Raw genomic sequence first — 25,728 nt, forward strand, 5'->3', positions numbered from 1 at the left:
TTTCTGGACCGTGGGTACAAGCAAACCTGGTTCAGTAACAACATGACAGAAGCTCTGAAAAGTAGAAGTTACCCTTTGTAAGAGACACATTGTAAAGGAAATCTCCATCTGTAAAGGTGTCTCCCTCTCTGTACCAGGAAGAAGGGGGGATGACCTTATCTCTTAAAACTGTTATCAATGTGGAAGGCAAGGACTTAAACCTGCATAATAACCTGGCTCTTGTTTACTGTGCTTCTCTGGCCATCTCTCATAACTGGCCTCCCCACACCCAACATCCTCTTTTGTCTTCAGCTGAAGATGATACTTAAGGTGGTGGCTTCAGCCATTTTGGCGAGTTGCTCAGTTTGCCTGGGCCTCTCCCATGAATGCATGTTATAAAGCTTTAATTTTCTCCTGTTATTCTGTCTCATGTGCATTTAATTTGCAGCCGGCCAGAAGGACCCAGAGTGGGTAGACGCAATGTCTTCCTCCCCTACAGTTCCGTGTTCCAGAAGCTGAGTCTACGGCCCAGGGCCGCCCTGTCACCCCGCGCTCCCCGTGTGCCGTAGCTCAGCCTCGGGGCCGGCCTGACCCTCTGGTTTGCTTGGCCCACGGCTCTCGGCCACTTGCCTGCCGTCAGGGGGCCGCAGGGTCCAGGGAGGAGAGGCCGCAGTGACAGGGCGTCCAGGGCCAGGGAGGGAGGAAGGTTCTCAAGAAAGAGCGGGAAAAGGACTACAGAACCGCCTTCTGACTCCAGGGGCCCCGAGGGGACACAGGCCCCGGGTGGAGCGCGAACGGCAGGTCCGGAGCGGGTGCGGGGCTCGTCCGCGCCGGCTCGGCGGCCCCGGCTGTCCGCAGCTCTCGGGCCGGCGCGGAGGCTCCCGCAGGCGGCGGCCCACGGCGTCGCTGCGCGCCAGGGCCAGGGCCGGAGCCCGGCGCCGCTCAAGGGGTCCGACGCGTCTTCGCCCCGGGGGGCTCCGCCGCCAGGCTCGCCTCTCCCGGGTTACGGCGCCATCACCGCCCCACCGTGAGCCCGGCCGGGGAGCCGCCGCCAGAAGCGCCTCCGCGCCCACCCACCCCGGCCGCGCGCCCCGGCTCCCAGAGGGGCGGGCTCGCAGAGCCCAGGCGCACGGAGCTGCCGGAGCCTCGACCCCGCCCCGGCGCGCGCCGCCGGCCGTTTACTTTCGAACGGCGGCCCCGCGCTTTCCCATTGGCCGGCGCTGCGCAGTTGAATGTTGCGCGGAGACTGCGCCTGCGCCGTCGGGTCCGCGAGGCCCCGCCCGCCTGCGCACCTGCCGGCCCGAGGGCGGAGCGCGCGGCGCCGCGGTCTCGTCGTCCCTGGAGGCCGGCGCTTGGTCGGCCTGGGCGCCCGTCGAGCGGTGAGTCCGAGGAGCGGGGCCTGGTCCCGGGGGCGGCGCCGGCCCGCTGGCTGCGATGCGGGAGTCGAGGGCTCGCTGCCCAGCGGAGGGGCCCCGCGCGCGCCCGGCCGCACAGGCGCCGTGGTCCCTGCGGGCAGCTGGCCGTCCGGGGGCAGCGGGGCCGGCGCCTCGGGAGGGCGGAGGGGAGGAGGGGAGGACGAGCGGAGGGGAGGAGGGGAGGACGGGCGGAGGGGAGGACGGGGTCAGGGGCGGAGGGGAGGAGGGGAGGAGGGGCGGTCGCCCGTGTCTCACGGCCGAGCCGCGGTCCTGAGGCCTCGGGCAGAACGGGCCCAGGGTCCCCCAGCGTTTCAGGGGCGGGACGGGGATGGGCAGACGTTTGGATGGGAATGACCTAAATTAACATTTATCACTTCAAACTGGCAAAATGTGTCCCTCCCGGGGTGCGTCTTGTCCTCCAGTTAACTTTAAGCGATTGAAATGAGCGTGAATGTTGGGCCCCTCGTCACCGTTGTTGACGAGTGTTTTCGAGAGCTCATGAGATAACGACGCTGCGGAAAGAGGTCCTTTGTGACGAGTGATCTGGTCACAGAATTGTTGGGATCTTCAAGGTACGAGTGACACCTCTCCTGCGGCTCCAACAACTGTTGATATTTGTCACTGCTTTTCTCAAAACGCCTGAGGCAGAGGAGGTGAACATCAAAGGCAGTGGAGTAACCATTCCTGGGATGCCGTAGTTAATGTGTTTCTTGAGAATGTAAATCTGAAACTTTAAAACTGTTTTAGTTTTAGAATAAAAGAATCTGAAAAAGCTGGAGAAGATAAAGTGTATTCCGTCTCCAAGCCAGAAGATCATCAAAGTAGGTAAGCTCTGGGAGATTAAGTGAATATGAAAGAAATTGTCAGTGAACTTTTACTGAGTGTATGATTTAAACTGTAAGTGAAATTTTTAAGTCTTTTGCAAAAAGATAGATATTGGTGGTGTGTAAAATTCAAACCATATAGAAGGAGCATAAAGTGAAAAACTCCTCCCTCTTCTGAGCTTTCCTTGGTCGTTAGCTCTTGTGTACTCTTCTAGAAATCTGACAGGTATGTTGACATCTTCATACACACGTGGTATCATTTTATCCATACAAATCTGCAGATTGCATTCATTAAGCTATCCGGACACCTTTTTATTACGTATTTACATATTGATGTGCATTCTTTTTTAATGATCAAGTAGCTAGCCTTTGAAGTAAGGTATCAAGATTTAACTAGTCTGGCAAAGTGAAATTTGGCTTTTAGGTAATGTTTGTTTTAACATTGCCTTTGAGCAAACATATTGCTGAACGTTTTCCACCAGCTGTATTTTCACTTTGAAAAGTATAAAAAAAAGCAATGAAAACCTTAACTTCTCACTTGAGTTCCTTGTTAAGTTGCATTAGTAGTTTCTTTTTTGGTTTGGGGAAACAGGTTGATGTCAAAATGTGGGAAAATAGTACAAACGGGCACAGTTAAAATCACGTCTGACCTTGGGATTTTTCTTTATTTCAAGTTGAAAGAGTTATGGTGATCCTTCATTATTTTTCTATATTTATATGTACAACAGTATTTTAAAAATCTTGCCCTATGTGTATATATGTAGCACAATTGTAGTATTTCTAAAGTAAGTCTTGACTTGTGTGAAATGTGCTTTTTATCAGTCAGGGCCACAAAGATGTGAGCTCCAGTCTGGGTGGTGGCACCTTTTGAATTTTCCCAGACTTACAGCTGACTCAGTCTAAATCCAAGAGCAAGCCGTCCAACGCTGTGATGTGGGCAGTGTAATTTCTCTTCAGGAGTTGTAAGATGTAATATTTTATAACCATTGATGTTTAGAGATGAAAGGCAGTAACACATTAGTGAGTTAAAACCTAAAAAATGGTGTACATGGGAGAATGGGTACGACATGTCGGTCCTGCTTCATTCTCCGCGTCTGTTGTCAGCGCTGACCATCCGTGTTGTGCTGGTTCAGCACTGGACGCTCCACAGGAAGTCAGCCCTCTGGAGAAACTGCATAAAAAGTTCGAAAGTTCAGAAGTGTGTTCTTCACACTTAATCACAGGAAATTTGTGAAGTGATTTACAAGTAGATGATTTAGCCTCAGGTTTTGTTCTGAAAATATTTAGTTTTTATATTCCTATATCTCAGTGACTTACAAAGGAAGCAGAAAGTCTTGAGCTAAGTTTTCAATTTTTACTTGGGCTTGTAGTAGTCATTGGAGGAGAGTAACATTTTACATGGGTTACTTTTATTTTACTTTTTTTTTTTAAAAAAGATTTTAGTTTTCCTTTTTCTCCCCAAAGTCCCCAGGTACATAGCTGTGTATTTTTTTAGTTGTGGCATGTGGGATGCCACCTCAGCATGGCTTGATGAGCCGTGCCATGTCCACACCCAGGATCCAAACCGGCGAACCCCGGGCCGCCAAAGTGGAATGTGTGCACTTAACCGCTGTGCCACCGGGCCAGCCCTAAAATCACTTTTTAATAAATCAGCAAGATGAGGGTAGTCAGAGTAGAGTTTGATTTCTGTATCTTCAAGTTAAACAAAAGTTTCTGATCAAATTTTATTAAAAATTGCACATACTATGGGAGTAGTTTTTGAGACCATGATAGTTGCTTCCACTTTATATAAGCTTAGGAGATGACGTTTTCTTTACAATCTTGTGGTGAATATCTTCATTCTAAAGAAAGTTGAGCTTTTGGGGTCCTACATGGGTAAATGGGTTCTCGGAGGCAATGTTTTCTACCTTTTTGAGAACAGGACTTGGGAGAGAAGCTTCAGAGGGAAAGGTTGGATTCTGTTTTAAGGGCTCATTATGTAAAGTCTTCCCAACATGCATTCACTTGCATTTATGTGCAATGAATGTCATCTTCTAAGCTGCCGCCCAATTACTGCTGTTGCCTAGTATGCTGTACATTTCAAGCTTAGCCTCTATCTGACCAATCTTGGCTCATTAGGGTTCTGAATACTGTCAGTCTGAATGGAATATTTTCTGATAACTCTCCTGTTTATAGCTTTTCTTAAGCTAAGTAGAGATTTTGCTATTTCAAAAAAAACAAAACTAATCTGATATTTTATTAACCTTGGTCTCTTAAGGAGCATTGTTTATGCAACCAGTATCGAGTGAATGCATACCGTGTGTCAAGTTATATACTTAGACACAATTCCTGTTCTTATTGCAGGCTAACACATTCTAATGTATAGAAAAATACTACACAATTCTTTTAAATAAAATCCAGTTAAGTGCTCTGCAGTAGAGGCGGATTAATAGGGGGCCTAATCTGGGGAGGTGGCGGGGCTCAAATTGAGACTTGAAGGGTGACGAAGAGTTTGCTTTTGCAAATGAAGATAAGGAGCATCGAGCTAAAAAGTCTAAAGGAGTTTTTATGTTTATTAAAAGGACAATTAGTTATTTGTAGGTCTTTTCTCAAACGTTTATCTTAAAGCTTAGTTTTATAGAGGAAGATCTGGAAACTTCTATATTTTACATGAAGGGCACTTGAGCTTTTTGTTTTGCTTTGTAAGGTTCTTTTAAACAGTGGTGGAAGTTGATTCTTCTCTGCCAGGGCCAAGTAAGGTGTGCATTGAGGTTAGGCACAAAGGCGGACTCTAAGAGCGGGTAGGGCTTCTCTTGCGGGAAATGTCAATAATAGCTTGCCAAGAGGTCAAGTTCACTTGTGTCACAGAGTCTCTGAACTGTTGCTGGATTTCTTCATGAAGGAAAGATGACTAATGGTGTTCTTTACCACTAATGCTGTAGTTATCACAATCAACACTTCATCTTTCAAACTGAGTTTTAGCGGAAGGACTTAATGCAAATCTTCAAATTAAAATTATTACTTTAGAATACTACACTGTGCTGATCCTGGCCTTTAAGCACACTAGTATTCCAATTCAAGAAGCTAAGAAATTTATAGCAACAATTACTAGAGAAATTTAATAACTTGCTTTTAGAAATATGGTTGAGCCAACTGGGAGCATGAATCCTTCTTTTGAATTAAAGAATATAATTTTGCTAAGCCTAACTTATTTAATAAAAATATCTTGAGTCTTGCCTATTCATTATTTGTGTAGAGTTTTGATTTGAGCATCTAAACATGTGAAAAGTTGCACAGAATAGTTACAATCATTAAGTAGACTTCAATAGAACACTTTGAATTTTTCTTAGTCTTCATTACATAGAAACAAACTTAACTTTTTAATTTGAAACATTTTACTATGAATAAATTAGAATTTTGTTTAGCATGAATTTTGTCCCAAAGTAAACAAGCTCTTAAAGATGATCAAATATTCAATATTATATATTAGGAATTGCATTACTTAGAAAGCTACATTTAAAAAATCTTAGTAAATACCTTAATTATCCTCTTAAGTGACAAGCACAATATAGTAACAGTTTGGAGGTTGACTCCTAAAACTTTACACAGTATGTGCAGGTGTCTTTGTTATATGTAGACTTAAAATACTTTTTTCTCTTGACAGGAAATGCACAATTTTGAGGATGAGTTAACGTGTCCTATTTGCTACAGTATTTTTGAAGATCCTCGTGTACTCCCATGCTCTCATACATTTTGTAGAAACTGCTTAGAAAACGTTCTTCAGGCATCTGGTAACTTTTATATATGGAGACCTTTACGAATTCCACTCAAATGCCCTAATTGCAGAAGTATTATTGAAATTGCTCCAACTGGCATTGAATCTTTACCTGTTAATTTTGCATTAAGAGCTATTATTGAAAAGTACCAGCAGGAAGACCATCCAGACATCATCACCTGCCCTGAACATTACAGGCAACCATTAAATGTTTACTGTCTACTAGATAAAAAATTGGTATGTGGTCATTGCCTTACGATAGGTCAGCACCATGGTCATCCTATAGATGATCTTCAGAGTGCCTATCTGAAGGAAAAGGACACTCCTCAAAAACTGCTCCAACAGTTAACTGACACACACTGGACACATCTTACTTGTCTTATTGAAAAGCTGGAAGAACAAAAATCTCATTCGGAGAAAGTGGTCCAAGGTGATAAGGAAGTTATTCTCCAGTATTTTAAGGAGCTTAGTGATACATTAGAACAGAAAAAAAAAAAATTTCTCAGTGCTCTCTGCAATGTTGGCAATCTGATTAATCAAGAATATACTCCACAAATTGAAAGAATGAAAAACATCAGAGAGCAGCAGCTTGAATTAATGACATTGACAACATCTTTACAAGAAGAGTCGCCACTTAAATTTCTTGAAAAAGTTGATGATGTCCGCCAACGTGTGCAGACCTTGAAACGAAGACCACTTCCTGAGCTCCAGCCTGTTGAAATTTATCCTCGAGTCAGCCAAGTATTGAAAGAAGATTGGAGCAGAACGGAAATTGGACAAATCAAGAAACTTCTCATTCCTGAAATGAAAATTTCTTCAAAAAGGATGTCATGTTCCTGGTCTGATAAGGATGAAAGAGAAGTTGAATTTTTTAAGATTCTAAACATTGTTATAGTTACACTGATTTCACTGATATTGATGTTGATCCTCTTTTTTAACCAACACATAATAACGTTTTTAAATGAAATCACTTCAATATGTTTTTCTGAAGTCTCTCTGTCTGTTTACCAAAGTTTATCTAACAATCTTCATGATTTAAAGAATATACTATGTCACTCTTTATATTTACTGAAGGAATTCATGTGGAAAATAGCTTCTCATTGAAAATTCAAGTCTGAATTGTTTAAATAGGCTTATTCTGTACAGCAGAGACTGATAACCATGGCTAATGGAGAACTAGGGGTAGCGTGGATAAATAAAATAGCAAACTAAACTTACTAGAGTTGCAACACACAAATATGTTAAGCCTTTCGTGCTGCTGTTGGATAGAAATAATGTGTCAAAGTTAGAAATGAGGCAGAATGTCTCTAGTTTTCAGACATCTGAAAACTAGAATAAAATGTAGTAATTCCTTGCATATTAATGCATGATCTCATTGGCTTGAGGTTTACTTACTATGGTGGTGACATTTAAGCATTCTTGTACCAATACCGTCTTTGAACATTATCCTATACTGTGGTGGCTGACTTTGCAGTTCTTTATATATTATGTAGCTTTTGGATTCAAAGATGGCAAAATTCTGGAAGTGCATACACCTTTATTTTGATGTGGCTTGAAGCTTTTGAATGGGTGAGATGGTGAGAAGAGGTTTTAAATTCAAGCAGCAGAGTCTAAAAGTGATAAAAGACTGCTTAAAGATGCTTTTCATCAAACACACCTGATCCACACATTGTTTCAGATAAGATTTGCGAGCCCTAAAATGTTTATCAGATACAGAACAGCAACATTTTCTAATACTTGTCATATTCTGTGGTTTGTGTAAATTGTTTTAGGATTGTATTAGAATTTGTGTAGTGTTTTTTAAGTCTTGTCAAATCAGTTCTTGGATAAAAACTAAAAGGTTACAAAATGGAATCATTGTTGATATATTTCATCATCAGATTTAGATGACTCATGTTCATTGTATTTGTCTTAAAAAATTATCTTAAATTTTCTGCCAAACATTCCCTTATGCTAATGCCAAAATACCAATAATTTTAATCTTATTTCCTTGAATTTTGCTTAAAAGGGAGCCTACCTAGCTGTTAAGTCAGATCCCTTTGATAATTCCCTTATTATTAGCAGGGACTGGAATTGGAGTGTTTGTCGTAGTTTTGGCCCTTCTGTCCACACAACCCTAACCCAAATACAACCTCGTTTGCTTTCCAGAAATTCCAAACTGGCTATTGCTCTTGGATCACACCTCTAGGTGCTTTACCTAATTTAAAAGACTTTCCAGGTCAGATTAGGGAATGCTCCTGGTCCTACAGATTACATGTAAATTCTAATGAATTCATATGGCTGTGTTCAGGGCACTAGTTCCAAAATATTCCTAAGGTCTTATCTGCGAAGAACAAGTCTGAATATTAAGACAGCCGGCTGTGTTGTCAGTTTGTGACCAGAACCAGAATATCCCTAGCACAAATTAGCACAATTAACATAGTCGTGCATCACTTAATGGCAGAGATACATTTTGAGAAATGCTTCGTTAGGCAATTTTGTCCTTCTGCAAACACCAATGCAAACAGATAGTATAGCCTACTACACACCTCGGCTATATGGCACTAATCTTATGGGACCACCGTCATATATGCAGTCGGTCATGAATGGAAACATCGTTACGTGGCACAAGACTGTATTGTATGGGGGCCAAGAACATCTGGAGGGTGTAATGGAGATAGGGAAAATATACATTCAGCTACTGAGATGAGAGAAATATAAATACACGTTAACTTTAGACCAAAGTTAAACTGATTTAAGTATTAGTCACAACACAAAAATGCCAGGTACTTTTGGAATACATGTAAATACTAGTAAGTAGTGAAATGTATGTTAGCTGTCAAGCACTTAATCTCACACTTCTGAAGTAGGTATTAACTGCTACTTTTGTACAAGACAAAAGAGACACAAAAGTAATTTGCCCAAAGCCATAGAGCTAGTATATGGGAGACCCAGTGCATTCTTTCCAGAGTTCATGCTGTCATGCAGCCTTTCAAGGATTTAAATAAGCCGAGAGTTTTATTAAAGCAGGCCTTCTGTTCATGTCTAAGAATCATCTGTAGCTAAAAATTGAAGCATATGCCTATTAATTTTTTAGGTTTGATATATTTTCTAACTTTTTAGTAGACAAAACTTTATTTTTTGATGAATTTTATGTAGTGTGCATGAATATAGTAAATAGCTGATTCTTATAAATGCTGTTTTTTAAAAAAATTTTTACCGAGATTGTAGAATTTAAAGTATATAATCTTGAAATATTTTTGTTTTCTGTATAACAAAAGTATATATTTTAATAAACTCATTTTGATATTTTATTTGTATTGAGTGGCTTCATAGGGAGCTCAAACTCAGGAGTGACAGCTTGGAATTTTCATGTAGGTTATGGGTATTATCTATTTTAACTCTTTAAAACTTCATACTAAGCGCTGCTACTCCACTGGTTATTAAAATGTAATAAAAGTATTAAGTTCCATTCATCTCTACTCTCAACCAATGAAAAAGCACTTCATTATAGCTTCTTCCAGTTCCACTTTCCTTATACAATCTTGATTTAAAACAAATGCCCATACTTTAGTTTCAGATCTTGCTTTAAGTCCATGCTCATGTGTTCACACTTTTAATGACTATGTTATATGATAAAACTGTCTGTTGGATTTTTAGTACCTAAGCAATGGTCTACTGAGTAACAAGCTAACCCTTAATTCCTTCAGGATCAATATCTGGAAATTGAATAGCTAGGGCAAACACTTTTAGTTCAATACTAAAATTCCTTCTGAAAACCAAGTGGTTGCCAACTTATTTCCAATAGTATTATAATATTCTTGAGCTAATACTAGTGTAAAAAAAAACCCAAACAAAAACAAAACCCTGACAATTTGATAGGCAAACAGTATTTCATATTTATTTCCATTTATAGTAGAAGTTAACCCCTATATACTTCATTCTTTCAATGAAGTAACTAGTGTTTTTTCTTTTAGTATTTTTAGTATAAGTATATGGTATTTTAGTATATAGTGTTTTTCGTTTTTTTTTTTTTGAGGAAGATTAGCCCTGAGCTAACTACTGCCAATCCTCCTCTTTTTGCTGAGGAAGACTGGCCCTGAGCTAACATCCGTGCCCATCTTCCTCTACTTTATATGTGGGATGCCCACCACAGCATGGCCTGATAAGCGGTGCCATGTCTGCACCCGGGATCTGAACTGGCGAACCCTGGGGCTGCCAAAGTGGAACATGTGCACTTAACCACTGCACCACCAGGTCAGCCCCTACAGTGATTTTCTTAGAGTATTTTTCCTATTCAACTTTATGAGATATTCTAGTCATATTTAGACATTGTCTGTTTGCTGGCCCTCTTGCGAGTGTTTTAAATACACACATCAAGTTTTAGAATAACATAAGATAGTTAAATTCTCATCCTTATATTTCAGAATGACTGGTTACAAAAAAATTGTTCCTAGTATCTGAGTAATAAATATAATGGTCTAAATTAGCAAATTAAGTGGAATTACCTTAAGAATTTATACAATAATAGTTGGCAGGCTTTTCCTGTGTAGGTCAAAGGTTCATGAGGGTATGCTGCATCTTGACAAGACGATCTAGTTTGGAACTTTACTGTTCATCAACTAATAGACTTTTAACTCTGCCGGTAGCAATTTGGGACTAACAGCAAGTCACCTGACCCACCCGGCGTCTTTTTTTTTTTAAGATTTTATTTTTCCTTTTTCTCCCCAAAGTCCCATGGCACACAGTTGTGTATTTTTAGTTGTGTGTCCTTCTAGTTGTGGCACGTGGGACGCCACCTCAGCATGGCTCGATGAGTGGTGCCATGTCTGTGCCCAGGATTCAAACTGGTGAAACCCTGGGCTGCCAAAGTGGAGCGTGCGAATTTAACCACTCGGCCATGGGGCCGGCCTCCCCACCTGGCATCTTAATTTTCTCCACACTCTGCTATTTACAAAGTTGTCAGATTTTTAGAATTTCCTAGAAGCAGATGGAGAGAATATTTTATTAGACTTGTAATATGTCTCTTAACAGCATAAAATAGAATCCAATTATATGATCAGGAGTATTTATCTTATACATTTTATATAATTTTTAAATTTATAATCTTTTACAAATAGAAAATCAGTAATACAACACACTGAATCTATGTTGATTCAATTTGAGAAGTCCAATAAAACAAGTTTAATAAGGTCCTTTAGATGCAATTTCTTTTGGGTTTACTGCAACACTTTTTGTTATATTGTATGTCTTGTAAATTCCAATAAGTCTATCCGAAATCTCAAACATATTATTTCGAAGAGAAATTATTATGAACTGGGCATTTTTTGTTTGTTCCTAAAAAGAAAGAAATAAGAAACATTAAGTAATAACAGGTAAATCATATAATAAACATCTAAGCTTTACTTCCCTGAAATAGTTTTCGGGCAATAAATTCAACATTACATTGATAATTAACTTGTGTAAGAATGATGGCATGGATAATTCATGACACAGTATTTGAGTTTGAGAAGAATTTGGGTATTTTTGGAAGCAAAGTTGCATAGAAGTCTTCTAGTGGAAAAAAGATCTAGGCAGGAGATGAGATTCTAGCTGTGTTTCATCTACTAATTTACATTGCTAATTTATATTTTACTTGTCCAAAACGGAAATATTTGGTTCAAAAAAAGGACTTGGTCTCCTGTGATATCATATGACATGGAATTAAGAGAACAGGCAAAAAGCTCAAAAGAAGGAAACTAAGTCAAACAATTCCATGTGTAATGTTTAGGGACTCACAAAATTTTTAGAATGGAAACCTGTAAATGATTACTTACATATATATAAAATGCAACAATGGACACATTTTTAAAGTCAAGGGCCGCATCAATCTCATCCATGAAGTACAGGGGAGTGGGTTTGTAGTGGTGAAGAGCGAACACTAGAGCCAATGAACTAAGCGTTTTCTCTCCTCCTGAAAGGTTGAAGATCTTCTTCCAGCTTTTCTTAGGTGGTCGAACACTGAAATAATTCAGAAAATCTCTTATTAGTCAAATTACTTGTAAAGCCAAAGTTAAGACTTCATGATCTGTTTTCCATAACTGGCTTCTACTACCTTCCTCAGGAATCTCTAACTGGCTTTTCACAAATCGAAACTCTTGTTGGGTTATTTTATAAAAATGTTACTGGAGGATGAACACATATGGACACCTACCAAAATTTTAAGATTTAAACAGCAGGCTAGTAAGTATTTCTTGCTATTTTTCCCTGTTTACAACGCAGTTTTTCACTTTGCAATTTTCAAATCCTAATGTTAAACTGAAGTGGCTTGAAAATTTTAAAACAAGGTGAATTAGAAAAATTGTGTGTAAAATTCAATATTTGCTGTTTGTCCAGAATTTATGTGGCAAACTGCCAATATGCAAACAAAGTAGTATTTATCATCAAATAAAACAAGTTGTAGATATAACCTTCAAATCCCACACCTAAAAAATACTGAGAGATTGGAGAGTATGTAGAGAGACATAAGTAGAGGAGGTTCCAAGACTCAGTAGAATTACAAACCTGAACATGATGCCTTCAGAGAAAGGATCCAAGCTGTCTACAAGCTCCAGTTCAGCGTCACCTCCCAAAGTAAGCATCTGGTAATTTTCCTTTAATTTATTTGTTATTATGTAAAAACCTGCCATGAATTCATTAAGCCTTTGCTTCCGAAGATCTTCATATGCCTGTCTAAAATGATCTCTTTCACAAGTAATTTTGTCCAATTCTGCTACTCGTTGTAAATATAATTCTTCCTATGAAAAGAATATTATCATGAGATAAACATCTCAAGTTAGAAATTTGAGATGAAAATCAACATTGCCAATTATTTAAAATTAAAGGTTGCAATGTAAGCCAAAGACTAAAAAGAACTCCCGACTATTATACATTAATAGTTCGTTCATACCTTCTTTTTATACTCTGCAATGGCACCAAGGTTTGGCTTCATTTCATGACACTGGGCTTCCAAAAGTGCAATTTGATTTGTTATAGAATCTGGATTCTTGATTGCTTCGAGATCCTCTGGGCTTAGAACCAAAATCTCTTCAACAGTATTATTTTCTATGGGGTGCAATGATATTTTTGAAATCTAAAAGTTCAATTTAGGTGAGAGTTAGGGAAGGCACACTACTAAAATTAACGTTTAAAAAAAAAAATCAACAATATGACAAATTACCTACCTATTAAAACAACATACAATAAGGAGTTGTGACTAATTTGTGTATCAACTGATTCTCAAAAGACTTCAAGAAAAATAGTTTTGGGGTTCCAAAGTGCTCATACAGCCTTTTTGTTAAAATCGCCATGTCAGCCCTGGGGTGAAAATGTTGACTAATTCTAAGCATTACTCAGGTTTTTCTATATAATAATTATATTATTGTTTCCTATACATTTGAGAAGTGAGTATATCATGGAATTAAGAATCACACCGTACCTTAAAAACACACATAAAACAAAAACCCCAACCCTTTTTCATAAAGAATATTTTAAAGATGTTAGTTTTCTTTTTTTCTCCCCCAAACCCCCAGGTACATAATTGTGTATTTTTACTTCTGGGTCCTTCTAGTTATGGCATGCGGGACGCTGCCTCAGCGTGGCTTGACGAGTGGTGCTGTGTCCGGGGGCCCAGGATCCGAACCAGCAAAAACCCTGGGCCACTGCAGCTGAGCCTGTGAACTTAACCACTCGGCCATGGGGCCGGCCCCCATAAAGGATATTTTCAAGTTATATTTAACTAAACGGTAATAATCTCACCTCTTTTTGCCAATATTTTATTTTAGAATTATGTTCAGCAATGTGCCCATCTATTTGTTCAAGTTTCAACTTAATACTAAGTGCATCTTTTTGAAGAGCATGTTCATTTTCTTGAATTACTTTTAGTTCTTGAAGTAAATTACGATGTTCTTTCTGGATCTCTGGTAAGGACTCCTAAAAACCAAGAAGAACTGCTACAGACATGACCTTCCCAAATAACAAGAACAGGCATTTTCACATTACAATGAAATCTGGCACTCTCTCTCCATGCCCTTTTCATTTTAAATTCAAACTTTTTTATTTACAGACAAGTTATAATACAGTACTCGTATTCTGTTTTTTCCTTAAAGATTGGCACCTGAGTTAACAACTGTTGCCAATTTTTTTTTATTCTCCCCCAAACCCCCTAGTACATAGTTGCATATTCTACCTGTAGGTCCCTGTGGTTGTGGCATGTGGGACGCCGCCTCAGCATGGCCTGATGAGCGGTGCCACGTCCGCACCCAGGAACTGAACTGGCGAAACCCCGGGCCACCAAAGCAGAGCACAGGAACTTAACCACATGGCCATGGGGAGGGCCCCAGCACTCATATTTTTATTGTACAAAGTTAATATAGTTATAAAAGTTAAGCTATGGAGTGCTTACTATGCATGGCACTGATGTCACATAGCCAACTCTTTAAATTGTTTCAAACACCATCCTCTCCCTTGCCCAAGTCTCACCTCTGCAGCATTTGTGCAGTGTATGACCTCTGCTGCTTTGTCTTCAATACTTTTTAGCTCTGCTGTTAAGTCATCTACTTCTTTCTCAGTATCTTTTATTTCTTTCTCTGTTTGAAGGACAGAGTCTTGAGCTTTTTTAAGATTTCTAAACAAGCAAAATGATAGATTAAAAATGTGGTAAAACGTGTACTTGTTATTCTGCTTCTGAAAACCTATGAAAAGAACTTTTGACGGCATTAATGTGTCTTTTTATTCTCTCATAGATTTAAAAGTTTATGATTTACTAAACCATCCTTGAATTGGTTTTATATGTTTATACATACACTTGTGGGATTACTGTATTTTTTAAATTAAACTCAGTATAAATCAACAAAACTTACTTATACAGGCTTCTAATATCATCCAATCTTAGATTATGAAACAAAGTTGTCCATTGGATTATTATATTGTCATTTTCTTGTCAGATTGGAGATTCTTAAATCTCTATACCCATGAAGCTATATAAACTTCTGCTCCTAACATAAACAAATGGCTTATTAGCACCTTTATCCTTGAGCAAAAGACTGGAATAACTTAATAACCAGATCATCTATATATAATTAATTTATGATTTTAGAAAAAACAAACAGCTGTTTACATTCTAACATTTTTCTTTTTTTAAAGATTTTATTTTTTTTCTTTTTCTCCCCAAAGCCCCCTGGTACATAGTTGTGTATTCTTAGTTCTGGGTCCTTCTAGTTGTGGCATGTGGGACGCTGCCTCAGCGTGGTCTGATGAGCAGTGCCATGTCCGCGCCCAGGATTCGAACCGACGAAACACTGGGCCGCCTGCAGCGGAGCGTGCGAACCTAACCACTCGGCCACGGGGCCAGCCCCCATTCTAACATTTTATAAACATACATAGCTTTAATTATTTTAGAAACACTTCAATACTCTAAAAATCAATTTTAAAACAAGAACTACAAATGGATAAAAAACTTTTTGTGAGTTGGGACAATGGAATAATAGTTAATTAAACATTTAAGTTACCGAGACAATTAACTTTGCTAAGAGATCTCATTCTTCCCGCTTATTCTCCTAAGACCTAGATCTATTCGATCCCCATCTACTCCTCTCAGCTGGAGAAAGCAAACTGATTTCTCTGCCCTCACAAGAACTGGAGAGTTGTACAACTGTGCTTTGCCAAGGCACACCTGTGTACCAGTCTCTTCTTAAAAACAAACTGGTCTGATGCTAAGTGTTTACTGTAGGTCTCCCCTTACTCAAGCCCTATTAGGTAACACTATGTTAGACAGGACATTAAATTGGACTAGGAGCCTCTCCGCTGTGGAGGCAGGGAAGAGGACGACGGGTTAGGGGAGGACGCACACTCTACCTGTCAGCAGTCTTGATTGCTACTTGGGCTTTAGTAACAGCAGAAGCACATTCATCTAATTGCTTATTTATTTTATCAAGTTTGTCCTGTTGGGCCTTGAGTTTATGGTTATTAATTTCTACGATGATATTGTATAACCTTTTAACTTCAGCTTCTACTTTCCCAGCTCTCTCAGCCACATTCTCATATTCTGAAATAAAAAAACAAAAAACTTAATTTACGCTTCTAGGCTAACCAGCGTCACTTGTTAGATGTAAATTTCTTCAGTCAATATAACTTAAAATCTGAAGCATGCAAAAGAAGAAATTTGAGACATTTAGGAAAAAGTACCTCAAAAAACCTCAGAACACTTTATGTCAAAACAAACGGCTCTACAACAACACATAGTTAAATTCTCCGGTTGGGCCATGAACAGAACCTATTTCTTTCTTAATGGCTCCATGCCCTAAAGCTCTTTTCAACTTTTTCTTAGGGTACTTGCTTGACTATTGGTCTCAATAATTTTCACCCTTACAGAGACTATGTGCCTGACCATTAACCTGCCCATGGTGAAGAAACTGGTTTACTCTGCGAGCCTAATTTAGAGTCCTCCACATGTTATGACGAGACAGTAGGGGAGAGGATGAACTGGCACTCTTCTCTGTGGCACAGACAGCTAAAGCTACACTCCCTAGATTCCCTTGTACCATAATTTAGGTTCAGACATAATTTAGGTCCATTCAATCAAAAGAATTCACATAATTTGGAAGGCGAAGTGATGAACTGGACATATTTCTATTGGCAAGCAATCACAGAGAAGTTTGAATTTTCTTGGTGGCACTGGAGGTTCTGGTGTCCAGCCAAAAGCTTTGTGAATAGTCAAAGAGTAGCATCAACTCTGATGGTGCGATGTGCTTCTGTGGTTGGTAGTTGTAGTGTCATCTTCCCAGTTTGCGAGATGACCTTCCAGTCAGAGAAGAGGCAGTTATAGCTCTTCTGTGGTTCTGTAGAGTAGCTCTGGAAATTATTCTTGAATGTTCAACCTAGAATTTCTTTCTTTAGCCATCCCAGTGATTCTGTAAACAATCTAATAGTTTCTTAAACACACACACACACAGGGTAACTACACAAATGCTATTTACACTAGCCAGAGTGGATTCTATTTTATAATTTGAATCCTAATCACTATACAAAACAGGAAGGATAAAAGGAGGCAGAAAGGTAAGGAGTTCATGCTACCAAGAATACGTTATGTCTAGAAAGGTAAAGAGAAACACTGAGCTAACTTATGGAAAGAGTCCCATAAAGTTCCTCTAGAAGGTATATGGACATTTGGCACAGGAGGAAGGAGGTAGGACTCACTGAGAGAAAAGGATTAGATAAGGACTTCACTGTGGCTTGCTCTCCCCATTGTCTCTTCTCTCCTGTTAGGTAGGCGGGAATTTCCAGTCTCCAAATCTCATTAACTTGTCATTTCACTTTTTGTCCTACATTATCAGAGTTCTTTCAGCCTGATCTTTCCTCATCTATTCAGTTTAATTCTAACAACTGTTTTACATTTCTGAGCTCACCACTTGGCAATTAAAATAAAAAAATCCTGCATTTTGGGGGTCTTTTGGATCCCCTTTTGTCCTAATGATATTAAATACACACTAGTAACTTTTTTCAGGTCTAAGATAACTGTATTTGTTGAAGGAACTGTTTCACTCACAGTGGCGATGTTCTCTCTGGTTGAAATTCCATTAGGCTACCTGCGTGCTCGGCTCACTTGTCGGGTAGAGCACCAGCTGCTGTGGAGGATGGTGTTATGACTTACACTGGGGGATGGGCCAGGTATGCAGCTGGAAAGGGTTCCAACCTTTAGAACATTTTCTTATTTTCAAGTATCAACCATGCATTTCTCTTTTGATATCTATATTAGTATGTCTATTAGAAGAGGAAAACTGTGGCACATATAGTCTGCAATTTTGAAGTCACTATTCTATACACCTCACCCTCCTTACTCTATTCCCTGCACATTAGCCAGAGAGGTATTTTTAAAACCTAAATTAATGTAAAAATGAAATAATCTTAAAGATATGCTTTGCAGACTTGGGTCTTCCATATTAGACATTCACAGAGTCTACTGATAATAGCCAGCATTTCCATAAGAGGAGATATACATAGGGCTCCTAGTAAAGTCAAGTCATCCTTTTCAAACAAGAATACAGATTCTTGTAGTCTTTCTCTGAAAGTGTTGCTATAAATGACACACAAATACATTTTTGATCTTTCAGCTGATGACTAGGCACCATCGAAGCAGTCCCAACAAATACTGTGGGTTGTACGGAGGAAAAGGAGTGTGGGTAAAGTCAATGTGTCTGTAAAAACACAGTATAGATCCAAAATAAATGCAAGCAAAAAAAATCCTGTCAAATTGTGCCACTTCCCTATACATCACTTTCCAATGGCTTTCTGTTTCACCTGGAGACAATGGCCTATAAGGCCCTACACTATCTGGATTCTTCAATCCTTTACTCTAGCCACTCTGGCTTTCTTGTGTTCCTAGAAACTGCTAGCATACTCCTGCCTCAGGGCCTGGGTACTTACTCCTCCACATTCTTCTTGAAATGCTCTTCTCCCAAATATCCACGGAGTTAGCACTCAAACTTCCTTTGGATCTCCGCTTAAATGTCTCCAGCAGAGGCCTGTCTCACCCAGTGTGTCCACCAGACCCCCTATCCCCACCTTGTCCTGTTATCCTTACCACTTAGTACCACCACCTGATACAATATGTAATATACTGGTTTAGCTTCCCCATCTTAAGTGTGAGCTCCTTGAAAAGAGAGACTTTATTTTGTTCACTGCTTAATCAACAGAACCTAAAACAAAGCATGGCCAGTACCAGATGCTACTTGAGTGAATGCCTTAGTATTAAACACAGATAAACATGACCACAAAAATAAACAATTAATATGGTACAGATGAATATTCAATGTGGACATCTGTCTGCTTAACATCTTTTTACCTCCTTTTCTTTTGGAAGGAAACTCCCTCATTTTTGGAACATTTCGATAATTGCTCCACCTCCACTCTAATTCTTTGGGATGGGCAATTACTATTTGCCTTCCTTGGCTCATGAACCAAACTGTACCGGAGTCTGTTTCCAGAGGATGTGATGAAAGCTCACTGTGTTTGCTGGGGTCATTCGCTAAGATACTGTAAGCCAGGAAAGAGTCTGTCATCACAACCCTCCCTTCCCTCCTCCTGGAATAAGACGCACATCTACGACAGAAGCCAATGCGGTAAGAGAAGCAAGGCTGTTCAAGTGAATGATTAGGGAATTTCAATTTCACAGCCTATTCTGACTATGAGCCTACAAATTCCCTTTCGTGCTTAAAGATTCTATTTTGGTAGAACCCTTACATGTTTATATGTACACAAGAGAAAGTTCTGGAAGGAAAATACATGTTTTCTAAGTTTTCAAACAAATTCTACTTTTCTTCATGTGCATGCCATTTATTTCCTTTGTGCTTTTGTTTAAGTGATTTAGTTTCTCCAAATCCTGTTTCCTTAGTCTGTAAAACAACTACTGTATTGAAAAGTTCTTGTGAAGACTGAGCCAAAGTATACAAAGTATGAAATTAAGACGGTGGATTTCGGAATCAGACTGCCTTGGTCCTGAACTCCTATACTACCACATGCTATGCGACCTTTGGACAAATTATTTAAACCATTCTGGGACTCAGTTTCCTTATCAGTCAAATGAAGTACTTAATTTAACAGTATTTACTTTAACTGTAATAGTACTTACTTTATAACCATTCGAGAATGAAATAATAGAAACCATAAAACAGCAGTGACTCACACATAATATAAATAGCTATTTTTGTTCTACAAACTGTTATCTTACACATTTCAAACATTAAAAACCTGTTTTTGACAATCTCAAAAAAAGTCTGTTTCCTTAAACATACCTGTTTTGAAAGCACTAACATTTTCTTCTAGCAATTTCTGCTTTTTTTGGTCAGGTGCTGTAGCAATTACATTAGCTTCAAGTTCCTTAACTTGGATATTCAAATATTCTTCTTGCTCTGATAAACGCTACAGAATGTTTTAACATTCAAGGTCAGTATTTTAACTTAGTAATATTTGCTTTAAACATTTTAAATCGAAACACTAACATGAAAAGGGCAGAAAACATGAACAACTAACGTATAAAAAGGAAAATGGCCAAAAAAACACACGAAATGATGTGTAAACTCATTACCAAGGCAAGTTAAAATGCCAGTTTTCAGTACTTCAGAGTAGCAAACTTACAGCATACTGACGACTACTTAGTGTTCAAAGACTTGGAACTAGCACACTACTAGCCACATACGCAAATAAACTGCAACCATCTCTTTCAGGACAATTTGACATTGTGCAATGAATGCCTTCGACGATATACAGGCACCAGGTAATAATTGTAATTTTAGGAACCTAACCTAAGGAAATAATTGGATGAGTCTATAAAGGTTTACCTAACAAGGATATTTTAAACATAGCAGGGTAGATAATAACACAGAAAAATATTTATCAAATTGCTCAATGCAAATCAAACAAAATGCTCTAACGCAACTGCAAACAAAGTAAATTTGCACTGGCTTGGAAATAAAACTATAATTTATTAAGTGAAGAAAAGTTAGTATAACTCATTAAAAAGCCATATGCATATTTAATATGCATATCCCTATCTACTATATACATAAACACATACATGTAAACTAGGTATTTATATTAAAAAGGTGAAGTATTATATAAACAAAAATTGAGAATGATGATCTTTTGGGTATTTTCTGAAAACTGTTTTTGGTTTTGTTTGTTTTTTAAAAAAGAAAGTGGGCATCAATTGCTTTTTCATAATGAAGAAAACATGACACTTTGAAAAGAGAATGAAAAGAAAGGATCACATAGCTGTTAAGGGAAGACACATCTCTATGGAGTACAAATGGAGACCAGGAATAGCTGTGGCCGGAGCAACACATGACAAGGTGTTTATCCATTAGTACTCAAGGTAACAAAATCATCAACAAACAGGCTTTCCACCCAGAGACCCATCCTCCTCCTCCCTTACATTTTAAAATTGTAACCAAACAGCAATTCTGTCAAATAGCTGTTGAATTCCACGAGTTTCAGCTAGTATTAATAAAAGAATACCTGGATGCTTGCAGTAAACTTTTCTAGTGTATTCCTCATTTCTCGTTCACGATGCCTCAACTTAACTACTGCTTCCTCCAGCTGTACTTTCTGTTCTTGGATTTGCACCGCTTTTTGAGAGTCTTTCTGCAACTGTGATTCCATATTATTTACCTACGAAGAAGAATTCTAGTGAAATAAGTTTTCTCCAGAAGTCACTGCAGGTTAACAGCAAAATCAACTTATAAATGAAGAAAACCCAAACGTCTGATACTAAAGACTAGAACAAAACCAAACAATCCAGGTCCAATTCTCAATCCTAAAACTTAGGAGATGGTCAACTAATTTCTGCATCATAGAACCAGATGGAAAGGCTTTTTTTTTGAGGAACATTAGCCCTGAGCTAACTGTTGCCAATCCTCCTCTTTTTTGCTGAGGAAGACTGGCCCTGAGCTCAGATCTATGCCCATTTTCCTCTACTTTTTAAGTGGGACGACTACCACAGCATGGCTTGCCAAGTGGTGCCATGTCAGCACCCAGGATCTGAACCAGTGAACCCCGGGCCACTGAAGCAGAATGTGTGCACTTAACTGCTGTGCCACCAAGCAGGCCCAGGAAGGGCATTTTTTTTTTCTTTTTAATGATTCGCACCTGAGCTAACAACTGTTGCCAATCTTCTTCTTTTTTTTTTTTGCTTTTTCTCCCCAAATCCCCCCAGAACATAGTTGTATATTTTTAGTTGTGGGTCCTTCTAGTTGTGGCATGTGGGACGCCGCATCACCATGGCCTGATGAGTGGTGCCATGTCCACACCCAGGATCTGAACCAGTGAAACCCTGGACCGCCGAAGCAGAGTGCGTGAACTTAACCACTCGGCAACGGGGCTGCCCCCACCGGAAAGGCTTTTTAAAGTGTTGTATAGCCACGTATTATTTGAGTGAAGGCATACTCTGAAAATATTTAAGTGGAAGGATATAAACTGTTTTAAAATATGGGAAAAAATGAAGGTACGACTCTTTGGAAAAAGTTAGGTGTTCAGGACATTCAAGTACATTTTTAAGGTAGAAAAAGGTATATATAGTGTTTTGAGGGCAATAATGGAACACAGCAGTTTTTCCTGGTATTCTCATATACTTGTGGGCATATTAAATATTTTGAAATAAAATTTGGAAACATGCATCAGATATCTTTGCTGTACTTACACCTTAAAGAATTATTCTGAAATAGAAAAAAAAATCATGTAATACAGCAAGAATTATGTGAAAAAACATAAAATTAAATGTCAAACAGTACGTAAAATGGTTAAATTATAAAATATCAATATGGTCCAAATGTAATAATAGAAAAAAGATACATACATTGAGCTTATACTTTCTAATTAACATGTTTTACTTTTAGAACTTTACAGGGTTTCACATTAGAAAAGTCCCACAGCTTATATATTAGTCATTTATAGAAAATCCAATCTGTTAATATAAAATTTGAGTACAGTCCACTTACAACGGCTAAACTTTATAGCATGTACGTTAATTTTTTTTTAAGTGTGCCTATAATTTTAGATATGCTGACCTCATCTTCAGAGATTTCAACAACCACCGATGAACCCATCCTTCCTTTCATGACTTTGCTTCCACCACCAGTCATTGTGCCTGGAAAACAGAAAGTCAGACTTAATATCTGCCCCAGCAAGGTCAAATAAACTCAATGGCAGGAAAGAAACCACCATTACCTGACTGTTCTATGATTTGTCCCTGTAACGTTACCACTCTCCATCTTCTATCTTTTTGATATGCTACTCTTGTGGCTTGATCTAAGTTGTCAGCTACTAAGGTATCCCGTAAAGCAAAGTAAAAAGCTTGGCGAATTTTCTCATCTTTTACTTTTACTAAATCAAATAACCGAGGAGTATTTTCAGGAGTTTGAATTTTGGTCATTTTCTTTGCCCATACTGCCATCTGAAAGTAAAAAATATATATATATTAAAAGAATATATAATTTCTTTTAGGTGTCATTTACATAAGTAATACACATGTATAAAATGTAAGGATACGTATACAAGGTTCTGAGTATCTGCGTAATTGAGTACTACTTCACTGTTATCTTAAAAGAAGTTACTGTAAAACTATTTAGAGGACGTGATCTCTTATTTTTTTAAATTTTTATTTAATTATTTAATTAATTAATTATCGTTTGAGGAAGATTAGCCCTGAGCTAACTACTGCCAATCCTCCTTTTTGCTGAGGAAGACTGGCCCTGAGCTAACATCCATGCCTATCTTCCTCTACTTTATATGTGGGATGCCTACTACAGCATGGCTTTTGCCAAGCAGTGCCATGTCCACAACTGGGTTCCGAACTGGCGAACCCCAGGCCGCCAAGAAGCGGGACGTGCAAACTTAACTGCTGCTCCACCCAGCCGGCCCCTTAGAGGACATGATCTTATATATAGAAAATGCTAAGGAATTCACACACAAAAAAAACTATTAAAACAAACATGAATTCAGCAAAGTTGCAGGATACAAGATCATTATACAAAAATTAGTTGTATTTCTATACACTAGCAATGAATAATCTGAAAATGAGATTAAGAAAATTCCATTTACAATATTATATTAAAAAAAAGCCAAAAACTTAGGAGTAAATTTAACAAAAGAGACACATGACCGTACACTGAAGGCTACCAAACATAATAATATGAAATTAAACCTAAATAAAGGAAGACAGTCCAGGTTCATGGATTTAAGATTTAATATTAAGATAGCAATACACAAATTGGTCTACAGAGTCAATCCAACTTGCATCAAAATACTAGTTGCTCCTTGTTTTGCAGAAATTGACTAGTTGATCTTAAAATTCATATGGAAATTACAGGGACTCAGAATAGCCAAAACAATCTTGATATGAAAGAACAAAATTAGAGGACTCCTCATTTCAAAACTTACTACAAAGCTACAGAAATCAAGACAGTGTGGTACTAGTGCAAGGACAGATGTACAGATAAATGGAGAGTCCAAAAATAAACCCTGACATTTATGGTCAGTTCATGTTTGACAAGGGTGCCAAGAAAATTCTATGGGGCAAGAATAGTTTTTCCAACAAATGATGTTGGAACTAGATATCCACATGAATAAGACCATAGTTGGACTCCTACTTTACACTGTTATAAAAGGAACATGGATTAAAAACCTAAATGTAAAAGCTAAAACTATAAAAGTCTTAGAAGAAAACAGAGGAGGTAAATAACTGTGCCCTTGGATTATGCAGTTGTTTTTTAGATGACACCCCAAACATAAGCAATCAAACTGAAAAAAAAATTGCACTTTATCAAAATTAAAAAATTTTGTGCTTCAGAGGACACCATCAAGAAAGTGAAGACAACCCAGAGAATGGGAGCAATTAATTGCAAATCATATACCTGACAAGATATTTATATCCAGAATATATAAAAAACTCTTATGATTCAACAACAAAGCCAAATAAACCAATTAACAAAAGGACAAAGGATTTGAATAGACATTTCTCCAAACATAAACAAATGGCCAATAAGCACATGAAAAGCTATTCAACACCTTTAGTCATCAGGAAATGCAAATCAAAACCACAACGAGATATCACTTCACAACCACTACGATAGCTATAATCAAAAAAATGTACAATAACAGGGGCTGGCCCCGTGGCCGAGTGGTTAAGTTCGCGCGCTCCGCTGCAGGCGGCCCAGTGTTTCGTCGGTTCGAATCCTGGGCGCGGACATGGCACTGCTCGTCAGACCACGCTGAGGCAGCGTCCCACATGCCACAACTAGAGGAACCCACAACGAAGAATACACAACTATGTACCAGGGTGCTTTGGGGAGAAAAAGGAAAAAAAAAAAAAAAAAAAATCTTAAAAAAAAAAAAAATGTACAATAACAAATGTTGGTGAGGATGTAAACAAATTGGAACCCTCATTCACTGTTGGTAGGAAACAGCGCAGGCACTGCGGAAAACCGTGTGGCAGTTCCTCAAGAAGTTAAAGTTAACATGTGACCCAGCAATTCCACCCCTAGATATTAAACCAAGAGAATTAAAAACATGTCTGCACAAAAACTTATAAATGAATGTTCATAGCAGCATTTTCCATAATAGCCAAGGCAAGAGACAACCCAAATGCCCATCAACTGACAGATGGATAAAGAAAATGTGGTACAGCGATACAATGGAATTACAAATTTGGCAATAAAAAGGAATGAAGTGCTACAACATAGATGAACTTTGAAAACCTGCTATATGAAAGCAGCCATACACAAAAGGTTGCATATTGCATGATTCCATTTCTATAACATGTCCAGAATAGGTAAATCTAGAGAGACAGAAAGTAGATTAGAGGTTGCTTGAGCAGGGGGTTGGGGGGTAGGGTACGGGTACTGACTGCTAATGTGTTTGAGGTCTCTGGGGTGATGAAAATATTCTGGAATTAAGACAGTGGTCATGGTTGAACAACCATGCGAATACACTAAAACTCACTGAACTGCATATCTTAAAATGGGGAATTTTATGGTATGTGAATTCTATCTCAATAAAGGTTTTATCATTTTTTGAGGAAGATTAGCTCTGAGCTAACATCTGCTGCCAATGCTCTTCTTCTTGCTGAGGAAGACTGGCCCTGAGCTAACATCCTGCCCATCTTCCCCTACTTTACATGTGGGATGCCTGCCACAGTGTGGCTTGACAAGCGGTGCACAGGTCTGCACCCGGGATCTGAACCAGCGAACCCCAGGCTGCTGAAGTGGAA

The 25,728-nt window shown here is 38.8% G+C and overlaps 2 protein-coding genes across 4 annotated transcripts in view; one reads left to right on the plus strand and one right to left on the minus strand.

The window, feature by feature from the left end:
• The first annotated feature begins 989 nt into the window (after positions 1-989).
• Positions 990-9,265, plus strand: TRIM59 (tripartite motif containing 59). Of its 3 annotated transcripts, none has more exons than XM_070583006.1 (3): positions 990-1,358; positions 2,142-2,219; positions 5,862-9,265. In XM_070583006.1, exon 3 carries the CDS (start codon positions 5,865-5,867, stop codon positions 7,074-7,076), a length of 1,212 nt encoding a protein of 403 aa, XP_070439107.1. In that variant the 5' UTR covers positions 990-1,358; positions 2,142-2,219; positions 5,862-5,864; the 3' UTR covers positions 7,077-9,265. The 3 variants fall into 3 exon arrangements, with proteins under 3 accessions (XP_070439107.1, XP_070439110.1, XP_070439108.1); XM_070583009.1 differs by having other exon boundaries at positions 1,236-1,358; positions 2,142-2,215; XM_070583007.1 differs by having other exon boundaries at positions 1,263-1,358; positions 1,817-2,219.
• A 560-nt stretch (positions 9,266-9,825) lies between these two features.
• Positions 9,826-25,728, minus strand: part of SMC4 (structural maintenance of chromosomes 4) — a 36,098-nt gene continuing 20,195 nt past the window's right edge. Inside the window, exons 14-24 of the mRNA XM_070582982.1 lie at positions 22,689-22,914; positions 22,529-22,608; positions 20,982-21,134; positions 19,760-19,886; positions 15,825-16,014; positions 14,451-14,595; positions 13,728-13,901; positions 12,880-13,062; positions 12,495-12,727; positions 11,768-11,951; positions 9,826-11,288 (exon numbers count right to left, since the gene is read on the minus strand). Coding sequence (XP_070439083.1) covers positions 11,136-11,288; positions 11,768-11,951; positions 12,495-12,727; positions 12,880-13,062; positions 13,728-13,901; positions 14,451-14,595; positions 15,825-16,014; positions 19,760-19,886; positions 20,982-21,134; positions 22,529-22,608; positions 22,689-22,914 — 1,848 coding nt within the window. The 3' untranslated portion in view covers positions 9,826-11,135. The remainder of the gene's footprint in view (positions 11,289-11,767; positions 11,952-12,494; positions 12,728-12,879; positions 13,063-13,727; positions 13,902-14,450; positions 14,596-15,824; positions 16,015-19,759; positions 19,887-20,981; positions 21,135-22,528; positions 22,609-22,688; positions 22,915-25,728) is intronic.

This window comes from Equus przewalskii, chromosome 18 (assembly GCF_037783145.1).
Source record: "Equus przewalskii isolate Varuska chromosome 18, EquPr2, whole genome shotgun sequence".
Taxonomy (NCBI): Eukaryota; Metazoa; Chordata; class Mammalia; order Perissodactyla; family Equidae; genus Equus; species Equus przewalskii.

Coding starts and splice junctions, on each gene's coding strand:
- TRIM59 (XM_070583006.1), top strand. CDS start 5,865: ATGCACAATTTTGAGGATGAGTTAACGTGTCCTATTTGCTACAGTATT.